The sequence below is a fragment of the Ascaphus truei genome, chromosome 2 (assembly GCF_040206685.1).
Source record: "Ascaphus truei isolate aAscTru1 chromosome 2, aAscTru1.hap1, whole genome shotgun sequence".
Taxonomy (NCBI): domain Eukaryota; kingdom Metazoa; phylum Chordata; class Amphibia; order Anura; family Ascaphidae; genus Ascaphus; species Ascaphus truei.
This window is the reverse complement of record NC_134484.1, coordinates 423,627,042-423,648,212: the sequence shown is the minus strand read 5'-3', so window position 1 is coordinate 423,648,212 and position 21,171 is coordinate 423,627,042. Positions and strand designations below refer to the sequence as shown.

The following is a 21,171-nucleotide window of genomic DNA, read 5'->3' as shown; positions in this document are numbered from 1 at the left end:
GTTTAAATCTCCGCCAAGGGAAACAAAAACAGCTGACAAATCATGGGCCAATAGGAAGAGGCAACATCATTGGTTCATGCTTCCCATTAGAGAGCCATTTAAATCCCCTTATAAACCAGGACATATATACTGGTAACTTCATTAGTAAGTATCTGAGGAACCAGGGGTAGACGGACCAGAAAATAGTGCGGTTCAGCTCTAAGACACCCCCGGTTCCAATCCAGAAAACAATTAAAGTCGGATTGCAACTTTAATACAACAGGAAGAGGTCATCGTTCTCCATAGAACAGAAAATCCAAAATACAGAGCAGTAAGGAGTGCTGCTGGGGAATGATCTTATAGGTTACATGTATGAGATCACAAAACCTACAGGACTCCAAAAGGAAGTATGCAACTTAGAAAGGCTGTGTGCGTTACTGGAGTAGACTGGAAACGTCACCGTCATACACTAAAGTAAGCAGCTGCATTGAAGGAACTTGGCGTCTTCATGACCAAAATCATATGTCAACATGTTTTATCAATCTATACAGGGAATGCCACCCAAGGGACCTTTGAGTGGTTCAGGTTTTGCTAGGTCTGAAAAATCCCATCATCTTATTAGGATGCATTCACAGATCTGAAAGCTTAATTTCATGCTGTAGGACAAAGCTACAGAAATGGAGAACTCCAGCGATCTGCATGATCTAGTTAAATAAATATATATATAGGTACATGGATAAACACTTTCCCTCTGCTATAGGCAAGGCTGTGATTTTTGGTTAATGACATTGTTCAATTCGTATAACCCTTAAAATGATTGATTGACATACTTGCAAAGTACAACAATTTATAAAAAGATCTTACCAATGTCTGTCCTAGCCAAGCAAAAAAGTCCAGTTAAGGACACTCATGAACTGTCATCCTTCAGGTGGAAGGAGTGCAAAATAAGTGTAAAACTATCAGGCATGATTGAAAATAATTATAGATTTTGGAAATAATTACCTCAAGATGTGGCCTAAGGAAGAAGCTTGTTTTTTTCCCCCTTGAACCACTTACTTGCGTTGAGAACTTGCATTGCTAACAAACACTGTTATGGTGGGTAAAAAGTGTGACAAATTCTCCACCGTAGAGAAATTAAAAATGATCACTTGTGAGAACATTCACGTCTCAGATCTGTAATCCTTTTTTATCCCATCACTTGGCATTCAATACTTCCACTGCAGCCAGGGATTCTGGGTAATGACATGCAAATGTGGCATTCTTTACTTCGTATCCATTTTAACATGGAGCCCTATAAGTTTATGCCTGCCATATTGCACAGCCTAGGTTCAAGAATTACATAGCCAGTAAACCTACTTAGACCGCTTTTTTTCGACCTTTGGGTCTCAGTGTGAGGATTGCTACACTGGCTTTGCAATATGAAGCTGGAATAGGTTTCATCCACACACATGTTATGGTGGGTAATAATAATTTAAAAAATAGTGACAACCCAGTGTACAGCAAATAAAATATCACTTGTGAGCACATTCAAATGTCTGAGAAGTCGGCAACCCTGCGTTTCCCCATTATCTCTTAAATACTCGAAAGCAACAACGCCTTAAAAATAAAACAAAATGAAAAAATAAATAAAATAATCACTGCATGCCTGCCAAACATCTTCATACGTGGAACATACATTATTAAATCTATAGAGAGTGTGCCAACTTCAAACAACTTTTGCAAACACAAAAGGGTGCTTGCGAACATAGAAGTTTTGTTGCAGGTCCTTAAATTCTAAAACCGAAATCAGCAAAAATTATTTCACAATTGGAGTGTGTGTATCCAGGATGAAAAAGGGCATATTAAACATGACCTGCACAAATATACAGATAGTCCTCGCTATCCATTGTTTCACTTTACGACGGACGGCATATCTGACGGTTTGCAATGCAATCCTATGGGGCCGTTTTCCGACACCGGAATGTCTTACCCGACGCTCACCGCCACTAATCAACATAGGACTCACTTTACAACGGTTCCACTATCCAACGCTAATTTCCAGAATGGATTCCGTTGGATAACAGAGGACTGCCTGTACTCATTAGGCAGTGTTCAGGCGCTTTAAAGCTGGTTGATTGAACAACTAAACTAATGATCCGTATTGTGAGAGGTATTGACTTGTGTGAATGGACAATAGACCCATCCATAAAAATAAAATGAAGTAAAACTGACGTGATTTTAGCACAGGCATTAATGTATCGCAATATTTTACACATTAATAAAAAAAAATGTTCAATAGAAAATGTCAATGAATCCAAAATGAAAGCACCAACTTAAAACATGCATGCTTTTATAAGGCTTCCCGTTCTGTTACCTGCTTTTCTGCGTGATCAGCAGGCCAGCCTTGGACATGTTTTATAAGGTTTTCATTGAAGTAGGCAGCTAGAGTAGGCGTCAGCGAGCATGAAGGTCGTGCAGACGCATTCTGTGGTGCAGCTGATGTACTTGATGCACAAGTGTTGGAGGTATGATTTGGAGCAGGAGATGGGCTTCTGTGACTACTAAAGAAGGAGAAAACATTTTAGTGTCCGAAGAGAAAATACAAAAGCGGAACGGATCAAGGAAACTTTTCAGAGAACCCAAGAAATGCTCTAAAGGCACTTTTACCTGAGACATTAAAATGTTATATTTCAGTATAGTATTAATAAAAATACACATCTATATCTGTGCTATTAAGCATAGAAATTATATCAGTGTTTCTAAAAATAAAGTGAACATTGCGAGCATCCTAAAAAAAAACCACTAAGTATCTCCAGTCAATATTGCAGAATTTATGCCAAGCCATTAAAATAGTCAGACACTCACAAATGGCTACGCAAAACAATTGAGTTATTCAAAAGTTTAAAAGTGCCTTTAAATATATTTTAGATACATTCAAGAACAATGTAACCAGTTTGCCATTCTTCCTCACCACCAAGTAATGCAATATTATGGTTTTACATAAATATTGGAGAGTGCTAGGTGGCATTAATGTACTAGAATCAGTAGGATCGTGTGTACATCAACTGAGTGCACCGATACTGATAGAAGTAGCAATGTCCTTTATTATGATTCGTCACAGCAATGAAACGATACAAATAGCTTGCCTTGAGCGATGAAGATGATGTCGAGGGGAGCTGGGTTCATGTCCTTGTGGTTTGTCAGCAGTTACTGCCTGCAGAGGTACTGCCTGTGTAGATGGTCCTTGCTTAGCACCAATAGTGGTACTGACCTACGAAGAAGACAATCAATATAAAGTATTCTGCAAAACGAAGCTAAATCAGAAGACTGTACAAAGCAAACATTTGGCTGCTTGGGAAATTAAGATTGTTTATATGGGCCACTGAATGGGAGTGCAATCAATCAAACGCATCAAATCTTAGTCCAGCCGGTCTCTGACAGAGGGCTGATGAGGGGAAGGAAAATGGGAAAGTGATGTTCAATAAAGTGGCAGACAAAAGGAGGTAGCAAAAAGTTACATCAAACCACTCCATGACTACAAATGTGAAAAGAAAGCAGATTTTAACCCACTCATCACTTTCCTTTGTTCATTATAGTCTTAAGGAGGGAAGGGAGGGGGGATAGAAGGGGCGTCAGAAGTCATGGGTCTGAGACCAGGTAATTTATTTTGAATATCAAAGATTACCAATGTATTTACTTTAGACACGACTGGTGTTTTGTGCCGCTTCAAGAGAAACACCCATTACCTTTTGCTGCGATGTTACAGGTGGTGTGTTAAGCAAAGGTTTGACAGGAACGGTGTTAGTCTGGGGTGTGCTAGTTCGAGGTGATACATAGGACCTTGGCGATGAAGCATCAGAGGTCAGGGACAAAGGAGACTGATTAGACTGTGTAGCTGAAACAAGAAACAATGACATGTTGCAGTTGAACACTTAAATGACTGCCCATGTAAACAAAAATCCTTAGAGCTAGGGAACAAAAAGTGAAGGTACATATTTTAAATGGGGATTTACAGCTTGCAGACATCTAAATGGCATAATTACATAAAAAGAATTGGGGTTTCTGAAAAACCTATGGTTATGGGCAGCAAATTTAGAATTAGAACCATTTGAGGCATAAACACTGAATAGGACAAGAGAGATGGTGTTTGGAAGCGACCTGTGTGAAGAGGGGAGTTTCAAAGTACACAAAAAAGGTAGGAAGTTTTTGCTCACACAATTCTTGCAATACATTAGTGTTTCTTTATGAGAGGATCCCCATTTGTAGCGAAACTGGTTCTTTAGTAACAAGCTGTCTATAAATGTTTTGTAAAACCAAAACACGCGTACATATACATTTAAACAGAGAACAAAACCTATTGTGTGCAGGGTGATTTATATTGTATGCACAGACAGGTTGGGTCTGAATCTATAATGTTTAGCAAGTGTAAAAAAAAGCCCACACAACATACAAATAAAATAAGTGTGCAAAAACAATCTAGAAATGATTTCCAACGGTGCCAGTTCCTAGTTTCTTTGGCTCACTGATCTCAGAAAGGAAATAGATGCAGAAAGTCCAACAGAGCATTCAATTATAGAATCATTTTCACAAACAGCCATTGGGTTAAATCTTCAGACGAAGCTAAAGTATTTTATCAATCAAATTATTTTTCAGTTTTGTATAAAGCAAAGTGGGCAGACCACAACACACGAATGGACCATTTAGTATATTTATTATACACACACACCAATGAGAACAAAGATTAACCCCATAAAAAGATTAACCCCACATATATGCCGTTTAATCACTGCATAAAAATGAGGAGGGAACACTACACGCTTGAACCTGTATGTTGTATAATACACTTGTAACTTCTGTTTCATTTTAGTATATACAGGCATATCCCGCATTAACGTACGCAATGGGACCGGAGCATGTATGCAAAGTGAAAATGTACAAAGTGAAGCACTGCCTTTTTTCCACTTATTGATGCATGTACTGTACTGCAATCACCATATACGTGCATAACTGATGTAAATAACGCATTTGTAACAGGCTCTATAGTCTCCCCGCTTGCACACAGCTTCGCTACAGGTAGGGAGCTGGTATTGCTGTTCAGGACGTGCTGACAGGCGCATGCACGAGCTGCCGTTTGCCTATTGGACGATATGTCCTTACTCACAAGTGTACTTAAAGTGTCATTAAACCGGGGTATGCCTGTACTACAAAAACGATCATAATAAAAATGAGAAAGCAATTCTGTTTAGAACACAGCCAGTTCAACTTTCAGCAACGGGACAGTTCCTTACCTTGTGTTGATAGCTGTGCAACTTGAGAGATCAGAGAAGTAATATTGAAAGCAGATGGCCCGGCAGTAAGAATTTTATGAAGGATAGATTGTAAAGAAGCCTGTGTCACAGCAGCTGTAAGAACTGCCAAAATAACCACAATCATGTTAAAGTTCATAGTTTAGGATTAAAGAAAGTTTTGATAAACTGAAAATACTACAATAAGAATTATGGAATAACCCCCACCACCCTGCCAATATAATTAATAACTAGCCAGAAAGTTTAAGAACATGAACAAAAATGTTGCAGATGGTGCGTTTATAGTTTTTGCTGAAAAAACAATACAACAGTCTCTCCCAAGTGAGATACCAAGAAGGACTCTACTCACAGCTTCCTCAGTGCGGTCTCTTCCATTCATTAGACAGCAGTAAGAATACGTTTCCAGTCCCATACGAACCTTTCATCAGTTAAAATGAAAGGTCCGTATGGGACTCTAAACATTGTATTCTTCACTGCGCTGTAATAAATGGAAGAGACTGCACTAAGGAACCTGCGGGTAGAGTTGTACTTGGCATCTCACTTGGGAAATTGTTGCATTGGTTTTTCAGTCTGTCTTGTGCTGACCACACATTCAGCATTTCCCCCCAACATATGTTTTTGTGACTATAGTTTTTGTGACTATAGTTTTTGCAATGCACTTGCCTAAAGGGGGGGGGGGGGGTGAAATACACTTGTGTGCACGACAACCCTAGAAAATACACTACACAAACCTTCAATTGCGCACTTGCCTCCGCCAAAACATTCAAAGCAATCTTGAAAAGCAAACAGTGTTTTTCTCAAGTGACATTGCTTTAATTTTGCGTTGAGAAAAAAAAGTGTGTGTGTTCACATTGTTGGCACGGATAGCACTTACAGTTGCTTACATGCACCTGAAGTTGACCTTGTCGGTGTCTGCGGCTGCCAACAGAAAAAAGGTGCATTGCAGTCGATCATGCTTTTACTGCAGTGTTGTAACACGGTTATAAAAACATGAATAGGCTTATCTAGGCTATAGAACATAGTAGTTCTTTAAATCAACATAAAGGTATCAGTTTGTATTAAACCAACTTTCAGCCCAGAAAACGTTTTGTTTATTTGTTTAAAAGGCTGCTGTATTAACAAAATGTTTTGCAGCACCAAAAAAAAAAAAACTAATCTAAGAACTGTAGGCCTTTTGATCAGATAGTTCCCTTCTGCACAATATTATTTGTTTAACCTATTTGCCAATGATCTGCATTACTTTCTGCTCTTGCTTCTTTATCCTTTGTGATGTACCTTCCAATTTCGTTGGAATATACATGAACCACTAGATGGCAGCAAAACACCAACTATCTAATCACAATATAGGGCCTTCTGCTAGATCGGGGCTCTTCAACCAGTTCTAAGTGAGCTGGCTGGGAACATTTAAAGTAGACGGGCCACAAGCTTACTGTAACGTAATTTTAGACACATTTGAAGACCTAAAATTATATCACAATTTTGCAAGCATTTATAGCATTATACCACAACTTACAGGAGTGTGTTCTAGAGAAGGAAAAAAAAAATTATATAAATAAAAAACACGACACTTAGCGGCCTAGGCAACTAGTATGAGATTAACAGGACAAGAGGTCCAAGGGCCAGATTATGTGGGCCGCATTTGCCTGCGGGCGGCCGCTATTTGAAGAGCCCTGTGCTATATATTCCCAAGCAATCGCTCTCAGCAAAGAGACTCCTGCTGAAGTCAATGAGGATCGTCACCCAGAACATCCGCTTCACACAATATAGAAATACCCTCATAAAAACTATAACAGGTAACAGCTGTTTATATACTTATTTGCACAAATGTAGAACTGTTACCCGACAGCTATAGTATTCTCCTTTGTAATTGTTGTTGCTAGTAATTGGAGGACAAAGTGCTAGCAAACAAATGCCCAGAACCACTTACCACAAACAAAATAAATCTAGCAGACACGGACAAAAAAAAGTTCACTTTGGGTTAAAGGAGCAATGCTGTAAATTAATACATCTGTTTTCCCCCCTAGGTGGGAAGATGGGTTCTCCGTTGCTCCGTTTATTTCAGCTCCGGGGAACCCCTGCTCCCCGCAACACTATCACATGCATGTTTAAAAAGGTCTTGTGTCATGCCGGCAAATAGCGAGCCGTAAGGGGTGTCGTTGCAACTTCCTATTGGCCCACAGCACCTTTAAATAGGCTCTGTGCCCTCTCGGGGCTGCTACTGGCACACCCTACTGAAACTGAAGGCAAGTATCTTGGGAAGTAGGGCATCCCTGGAGCTGAAAATCAATGCAGTTCAGCTCTAGAGATCCCCATGCTTCCCACCCAATCAAAATGAATAAACCAGGAGGCAATGCTGCTTTAAGGTAAAATATCCATAACAATTAACGCAGAAATTGGTAATTAGAACATGTTTTTTTTTTAAATACGGTAAAACATAAGAAAAACAGAAGACCTGATATTTACACCGTGAGCTGTAAACTTTTTTTTTACACCAGTGCTCTTTTACAAATCAATATGCATCCAATTTACAAATTGTCTTTACAATTAATTTTCAATATTACACCAATATTCTTGCGTCACCACTTCTGAACACCACTAAAAAAGGAGCATCCATTATCCATCTATTGCATATTACGTGGAATTTGCGCTGACATTGTCAATGTTATTACATTTATGGCAAATTCTGACCATCCAAAAAAAGGAGACCAAGTAAGTTTACATGCCTTATTGCATTTACTTTATTGCAACAATAGTATACCTTGGCTAAATGGACCTGGCCTTAAAATCAATGACAAAAACAGCGCCACTAGCAGCATTAAAGGGCAAGTTCAGATCTGGTAAAACATTTGCGTGAAAACTATTTTTTGGAAGAAATGTATTTACTTTGAATAATGCAAAACTTTTTACAATTCTTGCAATCTAATCCAAAACGCAATGCAACACACTGCGCAGAAATTAAGGTTTTAATATTTGACCATAAAGTCAACATGGAATGTTTACTGGTCTCCTTTTGAATGGGAATCTTCAGAGCTGGTCTGCTGTATTATCATACAGTGCAGGATGTCATTATCTACCATAACACTACAGGATTTAAGACAATAACGTTGGCTATTGAATACAGATGAAAAGGACTGAATTAGTTGAAACATCTGACCAAAAAACTAAAGTGTGTGTTTACATAACAGAAACCAGTGCTCTTTAACCATCACCTTATGTGCCACCAATGACTAGGCAAAAAAATATTCCATACCCTTTTGAACTGATACACTTTGATTTGGACCTAAAAAAACAAAGACGTTATGCAAAGGCTAATCGGTAATCGTAACTAACTTATGTTCTGCAGGCTGTCACATGATCATAAAGGAAGCTCGTCAAGCCGGGGCAACAGACTGGAAATGCCACAGAAAAAGTCTTACAGATGCAGTCAGACTTATTGTTCCCGCTGTTGAGGTAACAGTTGGAAGCCAGACCGCAGCACCCCCCCGGCAGCGGGAAATCTCTCAGTAGGGGATTCATAGGTAGAACGGGCCCCCGATAGGCAGCTGCAGCCTTTAAGGTCCCCAGATCAGCAGCGTTTTCCTTCTCATTCAGTGGAACCAGGCACAGTAAATTGGGCTGCATCAGTGTGTGCTCCACAGTATGTGGTTGTGTGTAATCCACCATTGAATAGACTCTGGTGCAAGATGCATATACTGTAACACCAACTACTCAGAAGCCAAACAAATATTAGTCGACTATAGTAAATTGCTACTGTCATCAAGTAAAAAGTATTGCCACCGCTCCCATATATTTTACACTCGCCCCAATACTTCACATTAGTTGCAATTAACTTTCTTTGAGGTTACTGTACTATGAAAGTTCCCATGAACACCATATTGCAAACTACTTGCCAACGCTTGCTTTTGAAAGCCCAGTACTTAACGACTTCCAAGAACAAGGCACTACTTACAATTCCAGATATACAAAAAATACTTAAGACATAACAAGTAGTTGTGTTTTCCCTCCCGTAATTTACTTCCACTGTCTAGGACCGTAATGAGGACCGTAATGGGGAAAGTAGAACGGACGATCTTTGCATTGGATGGACCCCAATGTATTGCACGTAGCACGTTAATGTTCAAAGGGTTATTTTCCTCTTTCAAGTATTTGTAGCAACCAACGTTAAACATTATCTGCATATTCACAGCACTTTAAAAAAAACGACACTATTTGGGGCTTAAACATGCAGCGATTATGCAAATGCATCCCCTCCACAAAGAGGTGGAAGTACTCTGGACGAAGGAGAGAACTGGTATGAATACATTGGAACAAGCTTTACCTTCATTGATTTTGGATATATCCACATTCGAATTATTAATCTGCAGAGTGGCTTGCAAGGCAGGAAGCAGCTGTCGCAGGAGGTTTGGGTCTTGCAGTAATGGCGGAATTGGTGACTGTGGCACAGGCGAGACAGGGACTGTGGAAGAGGAGGAAGAGGGGGGAGCAGCAGAAGGGTTTAATCCAGGCGCAGATGATGTGGAGGGAGTTGTGCATGAGGATTTATCAGCAGGTGCTGTTTCTGCGTAAAGATGAGAGAAACTAATTACTGGTTTGATTTGGAGATACTAAAGTCAATTAGAAATAAGCTGTGGCTACCAAACAAAAAAGTTATTACACTTCAAATAAAACTGCCGTAACAGAACCCATGGCGTATTCCTCCATGTTTAGCAACGTCCGATCTCGGCTGTGGAGGAGTGGTTCTCCCCCCCCTCCATTCAATCCATGATGTCATGTTCAAATAATTATGGACAATGTGAAAGTGCCAAACATATGAAAATATTATCAAAATCGATTACATCAGGGTTGATTCCAACGAGCCAAGTATGGACAACATGGATTGCCTTACCAACCCTTTAAAAATAATGGTGTCACTTCTGACTAATTCTAGTATGATCTCAGGCCTGTATTCATACTTAACTTTCAGCCTTTATACGCAATAGAAACATTATGTTGCTGTCTCACATAATTATATAGGTGTTCATGTATACAAAACACACAACCATTATGCATGCTAAATACACCAACTGCTGCCTGATACTGGAGAAGGATTTAGAATGGATTAGAGAGTGGATAGTAGAAATGCTCAGATTCCCACAGTTGTGCACTAGTAGGCTTTGATCTGTAGCCTACTTATTACTGCAATACATACCTTTACATTCATGCACATTCAGCCTCCAGTGAAATGTACCCGTCGTGTTACCAACTTATTCAAGCACTTCAGAGAAACAGAGTCAATGCCATTTCAAAGTCTCTAATAACTACTGAAACCACTCATTCAATAATCTAAAATGTACGTTCTTCTCACGCAATGAATATACAAGACTGTAAAATATGGCCATTAATAGAAGTAAAAGTTGCTTAGCAATTGGTCAGACCCAGAAATTCATAATGAAAACCCTAAAAACAGCAATTTGGACAGAAAACAAACAAAAAATAAATAAAACACAAATGTCTCCTTTAAGTGTTAACATTTTTCAAACATGAGAACCATAGGGATCTCTGGAATGTGGGTAAAGTACTATGGAACAGCAAAGGTCCCCACGGGTTAAAACATTGAGACAAATGCTGCTTAAAGGAGAGGGGAAAATAAATAAAGCGTGGACACCTATTGGTGCAAGTACTGTAAATCCCAAAGGGGTCACAAGTTAACATTTGCCATTATAACCCAAATATTACAGGGTCAGTCACTCACAGGACAAAAATAAACTGGTGTCACTTATTTATTGGGTGAAAAATAGGCGATTTTTCTTGTTCAAGTCATTAGCCAAAGATACAAAACAAGTAGCAGTTTACATTAGATTTACATGTCCCCAAAGATAACAGATTCACCTTCAGACTGAATCCTGCCAAGGAAGCCAATTACATTGCAATTCCCCTCCACGCAGTATAAAGGACTTCGGATAATAAACACCAATTTCATGCCGCTCACAACTGTTAAAGCAGACTCATCCCTACCTGAACCGGGGGTCCATCAGAGCAGTTCTGTATCATCCTGTCCTCTGGGGACCCCCTGGGTTCCTGGTAAAATAGTTTTGAAATGTTTTGCAGTTTCCTTGGAAAGCTAAAAGAAAACTACAGACATGGCTGCTGGGAATCATGAATATAAAGCCGTGACGTCCTCTCCTAATGGACGGCTTTCTCTTCCCGCAGCCACTTGGTGTCCACCAGTTCAGGCGAGAGGCGGGGAAAAAAATTCACATGAAAAACCCAACTCGAGTGCATTGCTGCTTCAAAAAAAATAAATAAAAAAAACTATCAATAAATGTATCACAACGAATACCATGCCCGAAATTCTTCTTGGCCCATCGTAGTTTATTTAGCATTTAAATAGGTGTTAGATACTGAAACAAAATACCGTCCACATAATTAAACATTTATTATAACATTGCTTTCAAAGTTATTTATGTCTTCAGTTTGTGTTTAGTGTTCTTTTCTATGCTTCATATTCAGATATTTAACCACGATTATTATGGTACATTTCTTATCGTGGGAAATGCTGTTTTTGCTCAGCCGTAGGTGCACATTGTACTGTACTTTTGACATGTTGGTTAAGTTTCTGCCACAAGTTTCTCTGCACCTCTTTGGTTGGAGGGAGAGGATGCAGGAGCTCATCAACTACTTATTTTTTATCCTGATATTTTATTTCTCATAGTACAAAGCGTTTTTGGAAAATATTGATCGTTTGTTGCCTAAAGTGAAGTTTGTGAGGCCTTTTAATGTAGAAAAGCAGCTGATAAAAACATTAAAAAGTTACCAATGGAATACCATCTTCAATTACACAACTCTAAAGCTACACCATAAATGGAGGCTAGTAACTTCAAATGTAAACATTCAGCACAGTACGCATACCTTTTCTGTCAGATTTGGGTGCTGGGAGGGAAGATGTGGGTACAGGCAGTTTTGACAAAGCAGCCGCTCCATTTGCGTCAAAGGACTTCTTTGGCGGAGGATGGTCAGACTGTACGTTAAAAGGACTAGAAGGAACAGTGCTTGGGGCAGCAGTTGGATGAACCGCTGGCTTGGAGTGCTGCACTGAGGCAGTACTACTGTGAGTCTCTGTTCTTGGGAGTCTGTAGTCTCTATCATTGTGCCGGCTTGTCTGAGACAAGATGTTCTGCGGGAGCATGCTGCTGGCATCACCGGAATGTTTTTCGTCCACTGATAGGCGTTTAAAAAAAAAAAAAAAACAAGAAAGCCATATGAACAATTCTGCTCCGACACGATTACAAAATTACAGTTGAATCCATTAGTTTAGGGATGCTCAACTTCAGTCGTCAAGCCCCCACAACAGGTCAGCTTTTTAGGATATCCCTGCTTCAGCACAGGTGGCTCAATCAGAGGCTCAGATTGAGCAACTTGTGCTGAAGCTGGGATATCCTGAAAACCTGACCTGTTGGGGCAGGGGTGGGCGTCTTGAGTGGAGGAGCACCCCTCCATTAGGGGATATGAAAAAAAAATATATCTAACATTTGAGTCATGCATTCATAATCATATTTGCTTACGCAAGATAGCAGGGTGCTGTTAAATAGTGAAGACAAAGCCCATGTCATCACAAATGCCACAAAATACACTTCATTTTTTTTAAACATATGTTCCGTGTCAACATGGGCGTGTCAAAATAATTACCAATTGTATTAGGCAAGCCTTTATAAACAGGATTTGCCTGTCCGATGACAATTGTACATGAAATACATTGCACAATAAGAAAACCTAAATGGCTAGCCATTTTAGATTTAACAGGTTTATAAATTCAAAGTAAAGAAATGTTAAACTATGAAGAGTAGAGCAATGTAATAATCAGTAATAATTTGGGGTAATTGAAGACAGAGAATGAAGTGGCTACAACGCCAGAGTTGCACTTGATCATGACTCATTAAAATTGGAAATATGCAAACATTGCTTCATTGCAGAGTTCCAGGCTTCATTTGGACAGTATGTCTAAATCAGCTAAAAGCTTTTTCCTTAGCCCATAATTGCTTCCTACAGAGCATAAAATTGAAGATTCAGTGCTGCAAAATGAAGCAAACATTTGCAGCTTTACCTTGCAGAACCTGCCTCACTTTTATCACAAGGCTGTGATACATGTATCAGTGTAAGCTTTTCACCAACTAGACCTCACCAGTAGCGGTTGCTTGCATGGCTTCTCTTCTGTAATCTCGGTCTTTGGGGAAACTGTTAACTGCCACTTTACTCGATTCCTTTTGTCTTTGCTCTCTGAATAGCAAAGGGGGGAAAAATGTAAATATAGATATTTCCGTATTTAAATCCAGATTAACAATCTAGCTGCCGTCAAATATTGTAATACCTCTCGAGCCACTCCTTGGGTTTCTCCCACTGAGAAACTTCAGTTCTGCAGTTATAATAGTACTTTTTCCCAGAAGAGCTGATGTGCTCAGACCAATCATCCGGAGGTTCATAAGCCTACAAAACCAAAGAGATATTAAAATCACATCAGAAAATGGTTGCTCTACACCAGTGGTAGACATGATGTAACTCAAGGGCCACATGTGCGGCCCTTAAGGCTTCACAAGGGCCGCACATTGTATACATTTTGTTTATGCATAAAACCTCTTTCAGGCAACCACCCAGAACACTGAATATTCAAGCATGTTCTAAAGTGACAGCATGTCACTGAATGCATACACAATTATGTAAATATCTTGTGGGTTGGGTTACCCTTTGGTGGACTAGTATTAATTTTACCATGCGTGGTGGGCACAATGAGCTTGTCAAGAATTGCAAATAATTTAAAAAATAATTTTTACGGCATAATCGCATAGCTCTCACACTGAAATAGCTACACGTGTGTTGTCCCTGCAAAGTATTTACACTAGTCCAGGGCCAGTGACGTTTCATTCTAAAATCAAATTGGGAAAGGTCATTTCTTTTTATAACAACTCAGATGAACACAAGTCTAAAAGTAAAATGCTGCTGGGATGCAAAGTTTGCTGAATGTTTGGGGTAATATGACCAGACAGCAAGCCTTAATGCCTTGGTTACAGTTGAGAACAAATAACCTATCCTTGAGGAACAAATTAAACACCTTCATGAAACAGTTATTTGCATCCACAAATCTTTGAAGTTTCTCATTTAAATCCTACAGAATCTCTACACATACACAATAACAGATGCATAAATGTTACTCAAACTATATAAAAAGTAACTTTATGGGACTCTTGTACAAAATGTAGGAAATGAGTTGTTATTGTACAGAAATCCACCCATTACTAGCTCTCTTCCTTGGAGTTTTAATCAAACTAGAACCTCGTTCTGGAATCCACTGCCACATGACAGCTATACATTGCCATACTTTAAGCCTATGGATACCGGATGAGTTGTGAAATGCATCTATACGAGAGACCTGAATAGATGATACATTAAGGCAGGGGTTCTCAACTGTAGTCCTCTAAAGACCCCACCTCCTCAACAGGTCAGATTTCAAGGATATCCCTGCTTCAGCACCGGTAGCTCAGTCTTGGACTGAGCCACCTGTGCTGAAGCAGGAAGCTACTGAATGAGCCACCTGTGCTGAAGCTGGGATATTCATAAAACCTGAATTGTTTAACTGTCATGCACTCTTAGGCTAGCGCTGAAACACACTAGAAAGTGTGCAGGGCTGGAGAGAAAGTACAGAGAATGCAAGGAGACCACTAGAAAGGTCGGGGCTCAGGGGCAAAACGGCAATCTTACCCCTGTCAGCTCATCCGTCCTGGGTCCAACGATTCTTCAATGACTGATCCCGCAGCGTGCATCCAGCGATGTAGTCATGTGGAAGGAAAGAGGTGAATCCGGAGCGACAACAAACAGCCCAATGACGTCAGGTCCCAAGTTTGAACACCGTAGCTTTATTGACAACACACAGATGAAACAGCAGGCTGCAGCACAGCCTCCTCCTCTACGCGTTTCACGCTCTACTGGCGCTTCGTCTAGGAGTCTAGTCCTAGACGAAGCGCCAGTAGAGCGTGAAACGCGTAGAGGAGAAGGCTGTGCTGCAGCCTGCTGTTTCAGCCGTGTTGTCAATAAAGCTACGGTGTTCAAACTTGGGACCTGACGTCATTGGGCTGTTTGTTGTCGCTCCGGATTCACCCCTTTCCTATTCATAAAACCTGACCTATTAAAGGAGTCTTGAGGACTGGAGTTGAGAACCCCCTGCATTAAAGGTGTTTGCCACCTCAAAACAGGCTCTCAAGTAGATGCATTTCATATATGGCATGGAGGGCCCAGCCCCACGAAGCTTATCAACTATAACAATGTTAATGTTGGGTATTTTATACTTTTTATTCCTCCAACCCTACGGAATATGTTGGCACATTCTAAACAAGAATTCTAGTTCAATAACACATTTCTGCACAGAGGATCTCACCGTTCTGATGGTGCATTGACCTGAACCGCATAGAATATAACAACATTAACTCTCAGCCAACAGAACACTTTTCAGGAAAAGTTTCAGTGTTAAACACTAGCAATTTTTCAATAAATATTAGTGATCATGCTTATAATCCAACACAGCATCACCATTGCGCCATCAGTGTCATTTGTCCCACAGGAACAGAAAGTCAGAAGGATTTGTGCAACCTAGAAATTAGGGCCAAATAATTGACATTTGCAGGGAAATGTAAACAGATAATGGCCCACAGTGCATTTCAGTAACTTTTCCAAATCTATCACCCATATTTACCAAAATCATAGCTAACAAACAATCTTTTAAAATATACCTATTCAAAAAGTGAGAAGTAAGCAATGCATTCACTTCCGTTAATCTGAATGGGACTAGATGCATCAATAACGCTGCATTAGTGGTTTACAAACTAAGCAGAGGCCTAAATCTGCACATCAGTGCAATACCATTAACCGATCCTTAGTAATGAGCACCAGATAAAAGTTTCAGCTAGCTGCTGGTAAAACAAATTATACAGTAACAGTTTATCCCCCACATGCCATGTCAACATAGTTGGAAAGCTTCAAAATAAATGATTATTTTCTACTCATTTTGAATTACCCTGTTACGGGACTACTTACAGACTCAGAAGTTTTGCTTGGATTAGAAGAATGGGAATTTGAGCTATGAAGAGCACTGTGGTTATGGGAATTTTCTTGTGGAGAAAAACTGGTCCCTGGAAAAGCAACCAAAAGGAAACAAGTGTTACAAATAGTCCAGTTTCCAAACAAAGAGCATTTAAAAAGAAATGCGACAATATTATGCATTCATTTTACAGGGTAATTGCATATACTCAGAAGCTGCCATAAAGTTAAAGAAAAATAAATAAATAAACACACAACACCTCAGACCGTAGGGATTTTGGGCTAATAAAATGTCCTGTAAGTACCCAGTTCTCGCAAAAACAAAAATGTGCATAAAAACAGAAGTGTGAACACCTGAAGAGGAAATGCCTTTGTTATTGTGACAGAGCCTGAAGTTTTCCCCCTTAAAGTAGGATACAGCATGGGCGAGAGTAAATGTGAAACCTGCCCTCTCTGGATGGTCTCATGATGATCAAGAATGAGGAAAAATATAGAAGATGGGTTTACCTGTACTTTACAAAAAAGACCAGTGTGGCTTCAAAGGCTTAATACAGTTATATCAGCTCTGCAGAACTCTTTTTGGTTCAACCCATGTAAAAAAATTATTTTATTATTTTATATTTACTTGTGTCCAGCACATATTAAAGCTACGGAACACACACTAATGTTTCATTGCTAAAAATACTTGCTAGAATTGCATTTTTATAGAGGACAAAAAAAAAAACCTACATAAAAATACAGTGAATGTCTTCTGATTTTAAGGGTTCAGCTCCGGAGACTCCCTGCGCCCACCATATAATTAATAATGAAAATAAACACCACCCAAACCAAGATTTTAAGGAACTTAAGAATGCAGCACACGTAGAATGAATAAAAAGGTGGTAGCCGATGGGTGGCAGCCGCTTGCTGATGTTACAACTGCTCTGTTACAATCCAAAACACACCAACCTTTTCATCTCCCTGATCCCAGTTTCCATTTATCCTTACTTATAGATGGCAGGGAGGGCACTGCCCCACGAAGCTTACCAACTATAACAATGTTAATGTTGGGTATTTTATCGTTTTTATTCCTCCAACCCTACGGAATATGTTGGCACATTCTAAACAAGAATTCTAGTCCAATAACACATTTCTGCACAGATGACCTCACCGTTCGGATGCTCTTCTGTGCAGGACTGAACCGTTTGTGTTATTAGACTGGAATATATTCTACAAACACTCAAGATACATGTGCTGCATTCTTATTTTTCTTCAAACATTGATTTGCATGATGTACAGTATTATAATTTATTGACTATATGTGTGCACATGCCCAGTTACCCGTTTCATGGTTTAAAGGCGTCACTGTTACATATACATACAAAACACAACTGCTGTATTAACCCTTCAGGTGCCACTTAGACGTAGATGCTATAACGTCAAGGGGTCTGGCACTCCAGGGTCCCAATGACGTAGTAGCTACGTCACCTTTTGGCTTGTTTTTCTATACTCCATGCTGTCTAAGTTAGTGGAACAGGAGGCCTTCCTCCCACTGTATTCACTAAATGATGGAGCGATCATGTGATCACTTTGTAGAAGTGGTCTTGTGATTGCCCCCACAAACCGCACGGTAAACATTGACATTAACCCTTTCAGTGCACTTATGACATCCACAGGACTCCATGCCAGAGCCTTTTGCTCGTTTTCTACCGGAGATTTGCCTCAAATTCTCAAAATTAATAAAAGATCTCTTTAGAACAACAAGCACATAGAAATTTGCAATCAATAACTTTGCTCCAATATTATGTAAAATATTTTTTCATTTTAAATTTTTGAACTCCCTCCCTCGGTTGCGACACTCTGGCCCCCTCCCCACCCAGCACATAACTACCCCCTTACCCTGGTAGACTGAGACTGTACTATCAGCATCAAATCCCTTTTAATGTCAAACAAATCTGTAAATATAAGTGCAACTATAAATTGTTGTGGTGGGCGCACAAAGTAGGTAGCTGATCCAGCTCAGCAAGCAGGGCGTTAAAGTCTGAAACTCCCACGTCACATGGGCCAATAAGCAGCCACACTGATGTCACGGCTTCCTCTTGGCCCACAGGCCGGGAAATATCTGAATAGGAGACATAACGAACCCTGGAAGCTGAAGTGAGCAGCTACAGGCACCCAATTCGCAGGTATGCATCTCCGACAGACAAACATCAGCTTTATCCGAGTGTGTATACACTATGTTTATCTCCTGTATAAGGCCGCAGTCCCAGTCTGCACTGTAGCACGCGCGCCCGACGGGGTGGAGGCCCGTGCACAGAGCTTCATCGTGATCTGTGGCAGATGCAGGCGGGGGTTTGCAGGGGGGTGGCCATGACCTCCCGCAGCTGGTTCGCCCTCATTGGTTGTACCGCCAGCGGGGGCGTCGCCACTCCTCCGTCGCAAGTTGTCAATACAATTTTGATGTCTTTTCACAAACAGGTCGTAGAGCGCGGCTGCCAAATGCGCGCCACGGTACGTAGTGGGCCCAGCCCCATAGAGGGACTGTACTTGTTCGCGCAGCGCACATGTAGAATGTACTGGGGACATAGACCGAGATACTGGGATCGGATTGCAAATTTCCAATAGCTGTTGTAGTGTTACAATGTATTTAATGTGACAAAAAAAAATGCAGATCAGATCATACCTTGCTCCAGCTGTATGGGAGGAAGGGGCGTGGTTACCAGAGTTCTGCACCGATTGGCTGATGTCATGTCAGTTTACAAAAGGGCTTAAGGGACTTGTAGCCTGTAACTACTATTGGAAGAAACGCATTACTACAACTCAAAGAAGCCCCTGCAGAGAAGGGATATCGCATGACAAGCAGCAGCATGAAAGGCGCCAGGAGTGGATTTCTGGGACTTCACAACCCTGAGCACGGCTATCCTAATATTTAAGTTCTGAACTCCTTCTGCTTTCCTCTTGAACAAAAAGGTAGTATCCTCAAACCTACACGTTTCTACTGCTCTCAAGATCAATCTCTGCCCAGAAAATGATGCAGCCCCATATGTTGTAAAAAATTGTTTTGTATTTGTGGAAGCTTATGGTGAATCGGCAACTTCTAAGACAACACTTCAGTCTTAGGCTAAGGCCCCGCTGCCTCAGACCACTCGCCCGCACTGCAGACAGGCAGTGCGTGGAGAGGCACTTGACCGCTATCTGCGGTCTGTAGGGAGCAGGAGCTGGAGCGTGACCAAAACGGGTAGGGTGGGCGCGGCAATGACGTCGGGGGGCCATCACTGTGTCAGGGGGTTCACTTCCCCGCCTGCTCCCTGAGGAGAGAGTCTGTGGGAGGGAGCAGGGGGGCTCCCTTGGTGCTGCAGCTGCTTTCCCCGCTCCCCGAAGCCCTCCCCTCCTCCTCTCCGACGCCCTCCTCTCCTCATTGGCTCACAGCCACACCACGTGACGCGTCGCCGCTTGGGATTACAATTCTCTTGCATCCCCTGGCGGCTGACGCGTCACAGCGTTTAGTGAGCCGTGCAGGGAGGAGGGACTGGGACCTGCTCGGGAGGACATCACATGGTGATTAGCGCGCACGTGGCCGCGTGCGCCGCCGGACACAGCGGGACCAAAGCCTTAGTGAACACAATGTACTTCATGAGGAAGGTTTGTTGCAGGTGGTGATGCGTTTCAATGGCTCCACATGAAAGTTTTGCCTGACCAGTGGGGCACCTGTTTTCAAAACAGTCTTCAGATGCACTGTAGACTATTCATTAAACTATTTAAACAAGTGCTGGCTAGGAACACTGTTTAACAAATCTGTGCAGGTTGACGCCAGCTAAGAAAACCAACTTCCCACCCCAATGCCCTACAACTCTAAAGTTTAATGTATAGATCTGCAGAAATGTCTGTCACAAACAAAACACTTCCAATAAAAAAAAAAGCATGATCAAAGTAGTGGTAATTTATTGAAACAAATGATAACATTTCCAAATGCTTTCAATAACAACAGGGGTGGAAAAATAAATAAGTGTTCAAATTAAAAATGTAGATACAGCTCTACCCCCTTAGGGGTCCAAAGAATCACATCGCGCTATAAGCGGATCGCATTAGAAATAATGTACAATTGTATGCATTGTACAATAAAGTATTTAAGATACCAATAATCGTGTTGTAAAGTTTTCACAAATACGAAAATTGGGAGCCACACTTGCATCGTGTTATAAGCAGATTCGCGTTATAACGGGGTTGAGCTGTATTTGTTTATACACCAGAAAAAATAAATTTTTGTCAGGCACCAATTCTGAAGTAAACTGTATTTTACTGTAGTAAGTTTTTAGATCTATCATATTAACAAACTACAAAACAATTATGTATTTGTGTTTGCTTACTGGTCATGCAATCCTACATGTATAGATTTGATAATGTAATCAAAGCAATTGAAGGAACAATCTCCGCCCCATTTTGGGATAAGTTACTTACAAAGAACCCCAATCCCTAGTCTGCTTTATGCTCCCCAGGGTCTGGATATTGGCACCACTCACAAACAGGACAGGTTTTCACATTCATCTGCATAGGACCTTTGCCGCCTGTTTAAAAAAAAGGTACAAAGCCAAGCCCAATTATATCCATTAAAAAAAGTCCCTACACAGAGAAAGCACCATTGTATTGATAAGTTACAGTTCATATTAACTGACACTTAACACTTTAAATACTGGAAGGACAAAGAACATGGTTGACCAAAATCGCTCCATTTCTCAAGATTAGAGACCGACTATCAACCCTATTCATGCCGACAGTCCCTATAGTGTTTGGCAGGGAAAAGGGAGACCAAAAAGCGCACCAGCACAAACGGAGCAGGAAGAAACGAGAACAAAAAAATGATTAAAAG

The 21,171-nt window shown here is 40.7% G+C and overlaps 1 protein-coding gene across 4 annotated transcripts in view; it reads right to left on the bottom strand.

Annotated features, from left to right (window-relative positions):
• The window catches only part of WAC (WW domain containing adaptor with coiled-coil), a 37,386-nt gene that overhangs the window by 2,745 nt on the left and 13,470 nt on the right, over window positions 1–21,171 (bottom strand). For all 4 annotated transcript variants that reach the window (XM_075587676.1, XM_075587677.1, XM_075587674.1 and 1 more), the window contains exons 4-12: window positions 16,323–16,417; window positions 13,609–13,724; window positions 13,423–13,517; window positions 12,153–12,461; window positions 9,583–9,822; window positions 5,247–5,369; window positions 3,705–3,853; window positions 3,105–3,229; window positions 2,333–2,519 (exon numbers count right to left, since the gene is read on the bottom strand). In XM_075587676.1, the coding sequence (XP_075443791.1) occupies window positions 2,333–2,519; window positions 3,105–3,229; window positions 3,705–3,853; window positions 5,247–5,369; window positions 9,583–9,822; window positions 12,153–12,461; window positions 13,423–13,517; window positions 13,609–13,724; window positions 16,323–16,417 (1,439 nt within the window). The remainder of the gene's footprint in view (window positions 1–2,332; window positions 2,520–3,104; window positions 3,230–3,704; window positions 3,854–5,246; window positions 5,370–9,582; window positions 9,823–12,152; window positions 12,462–13,422; window positions 13,518–13,608; window positions 13,725–16,322; window positions 16,418–21,171) is intronic.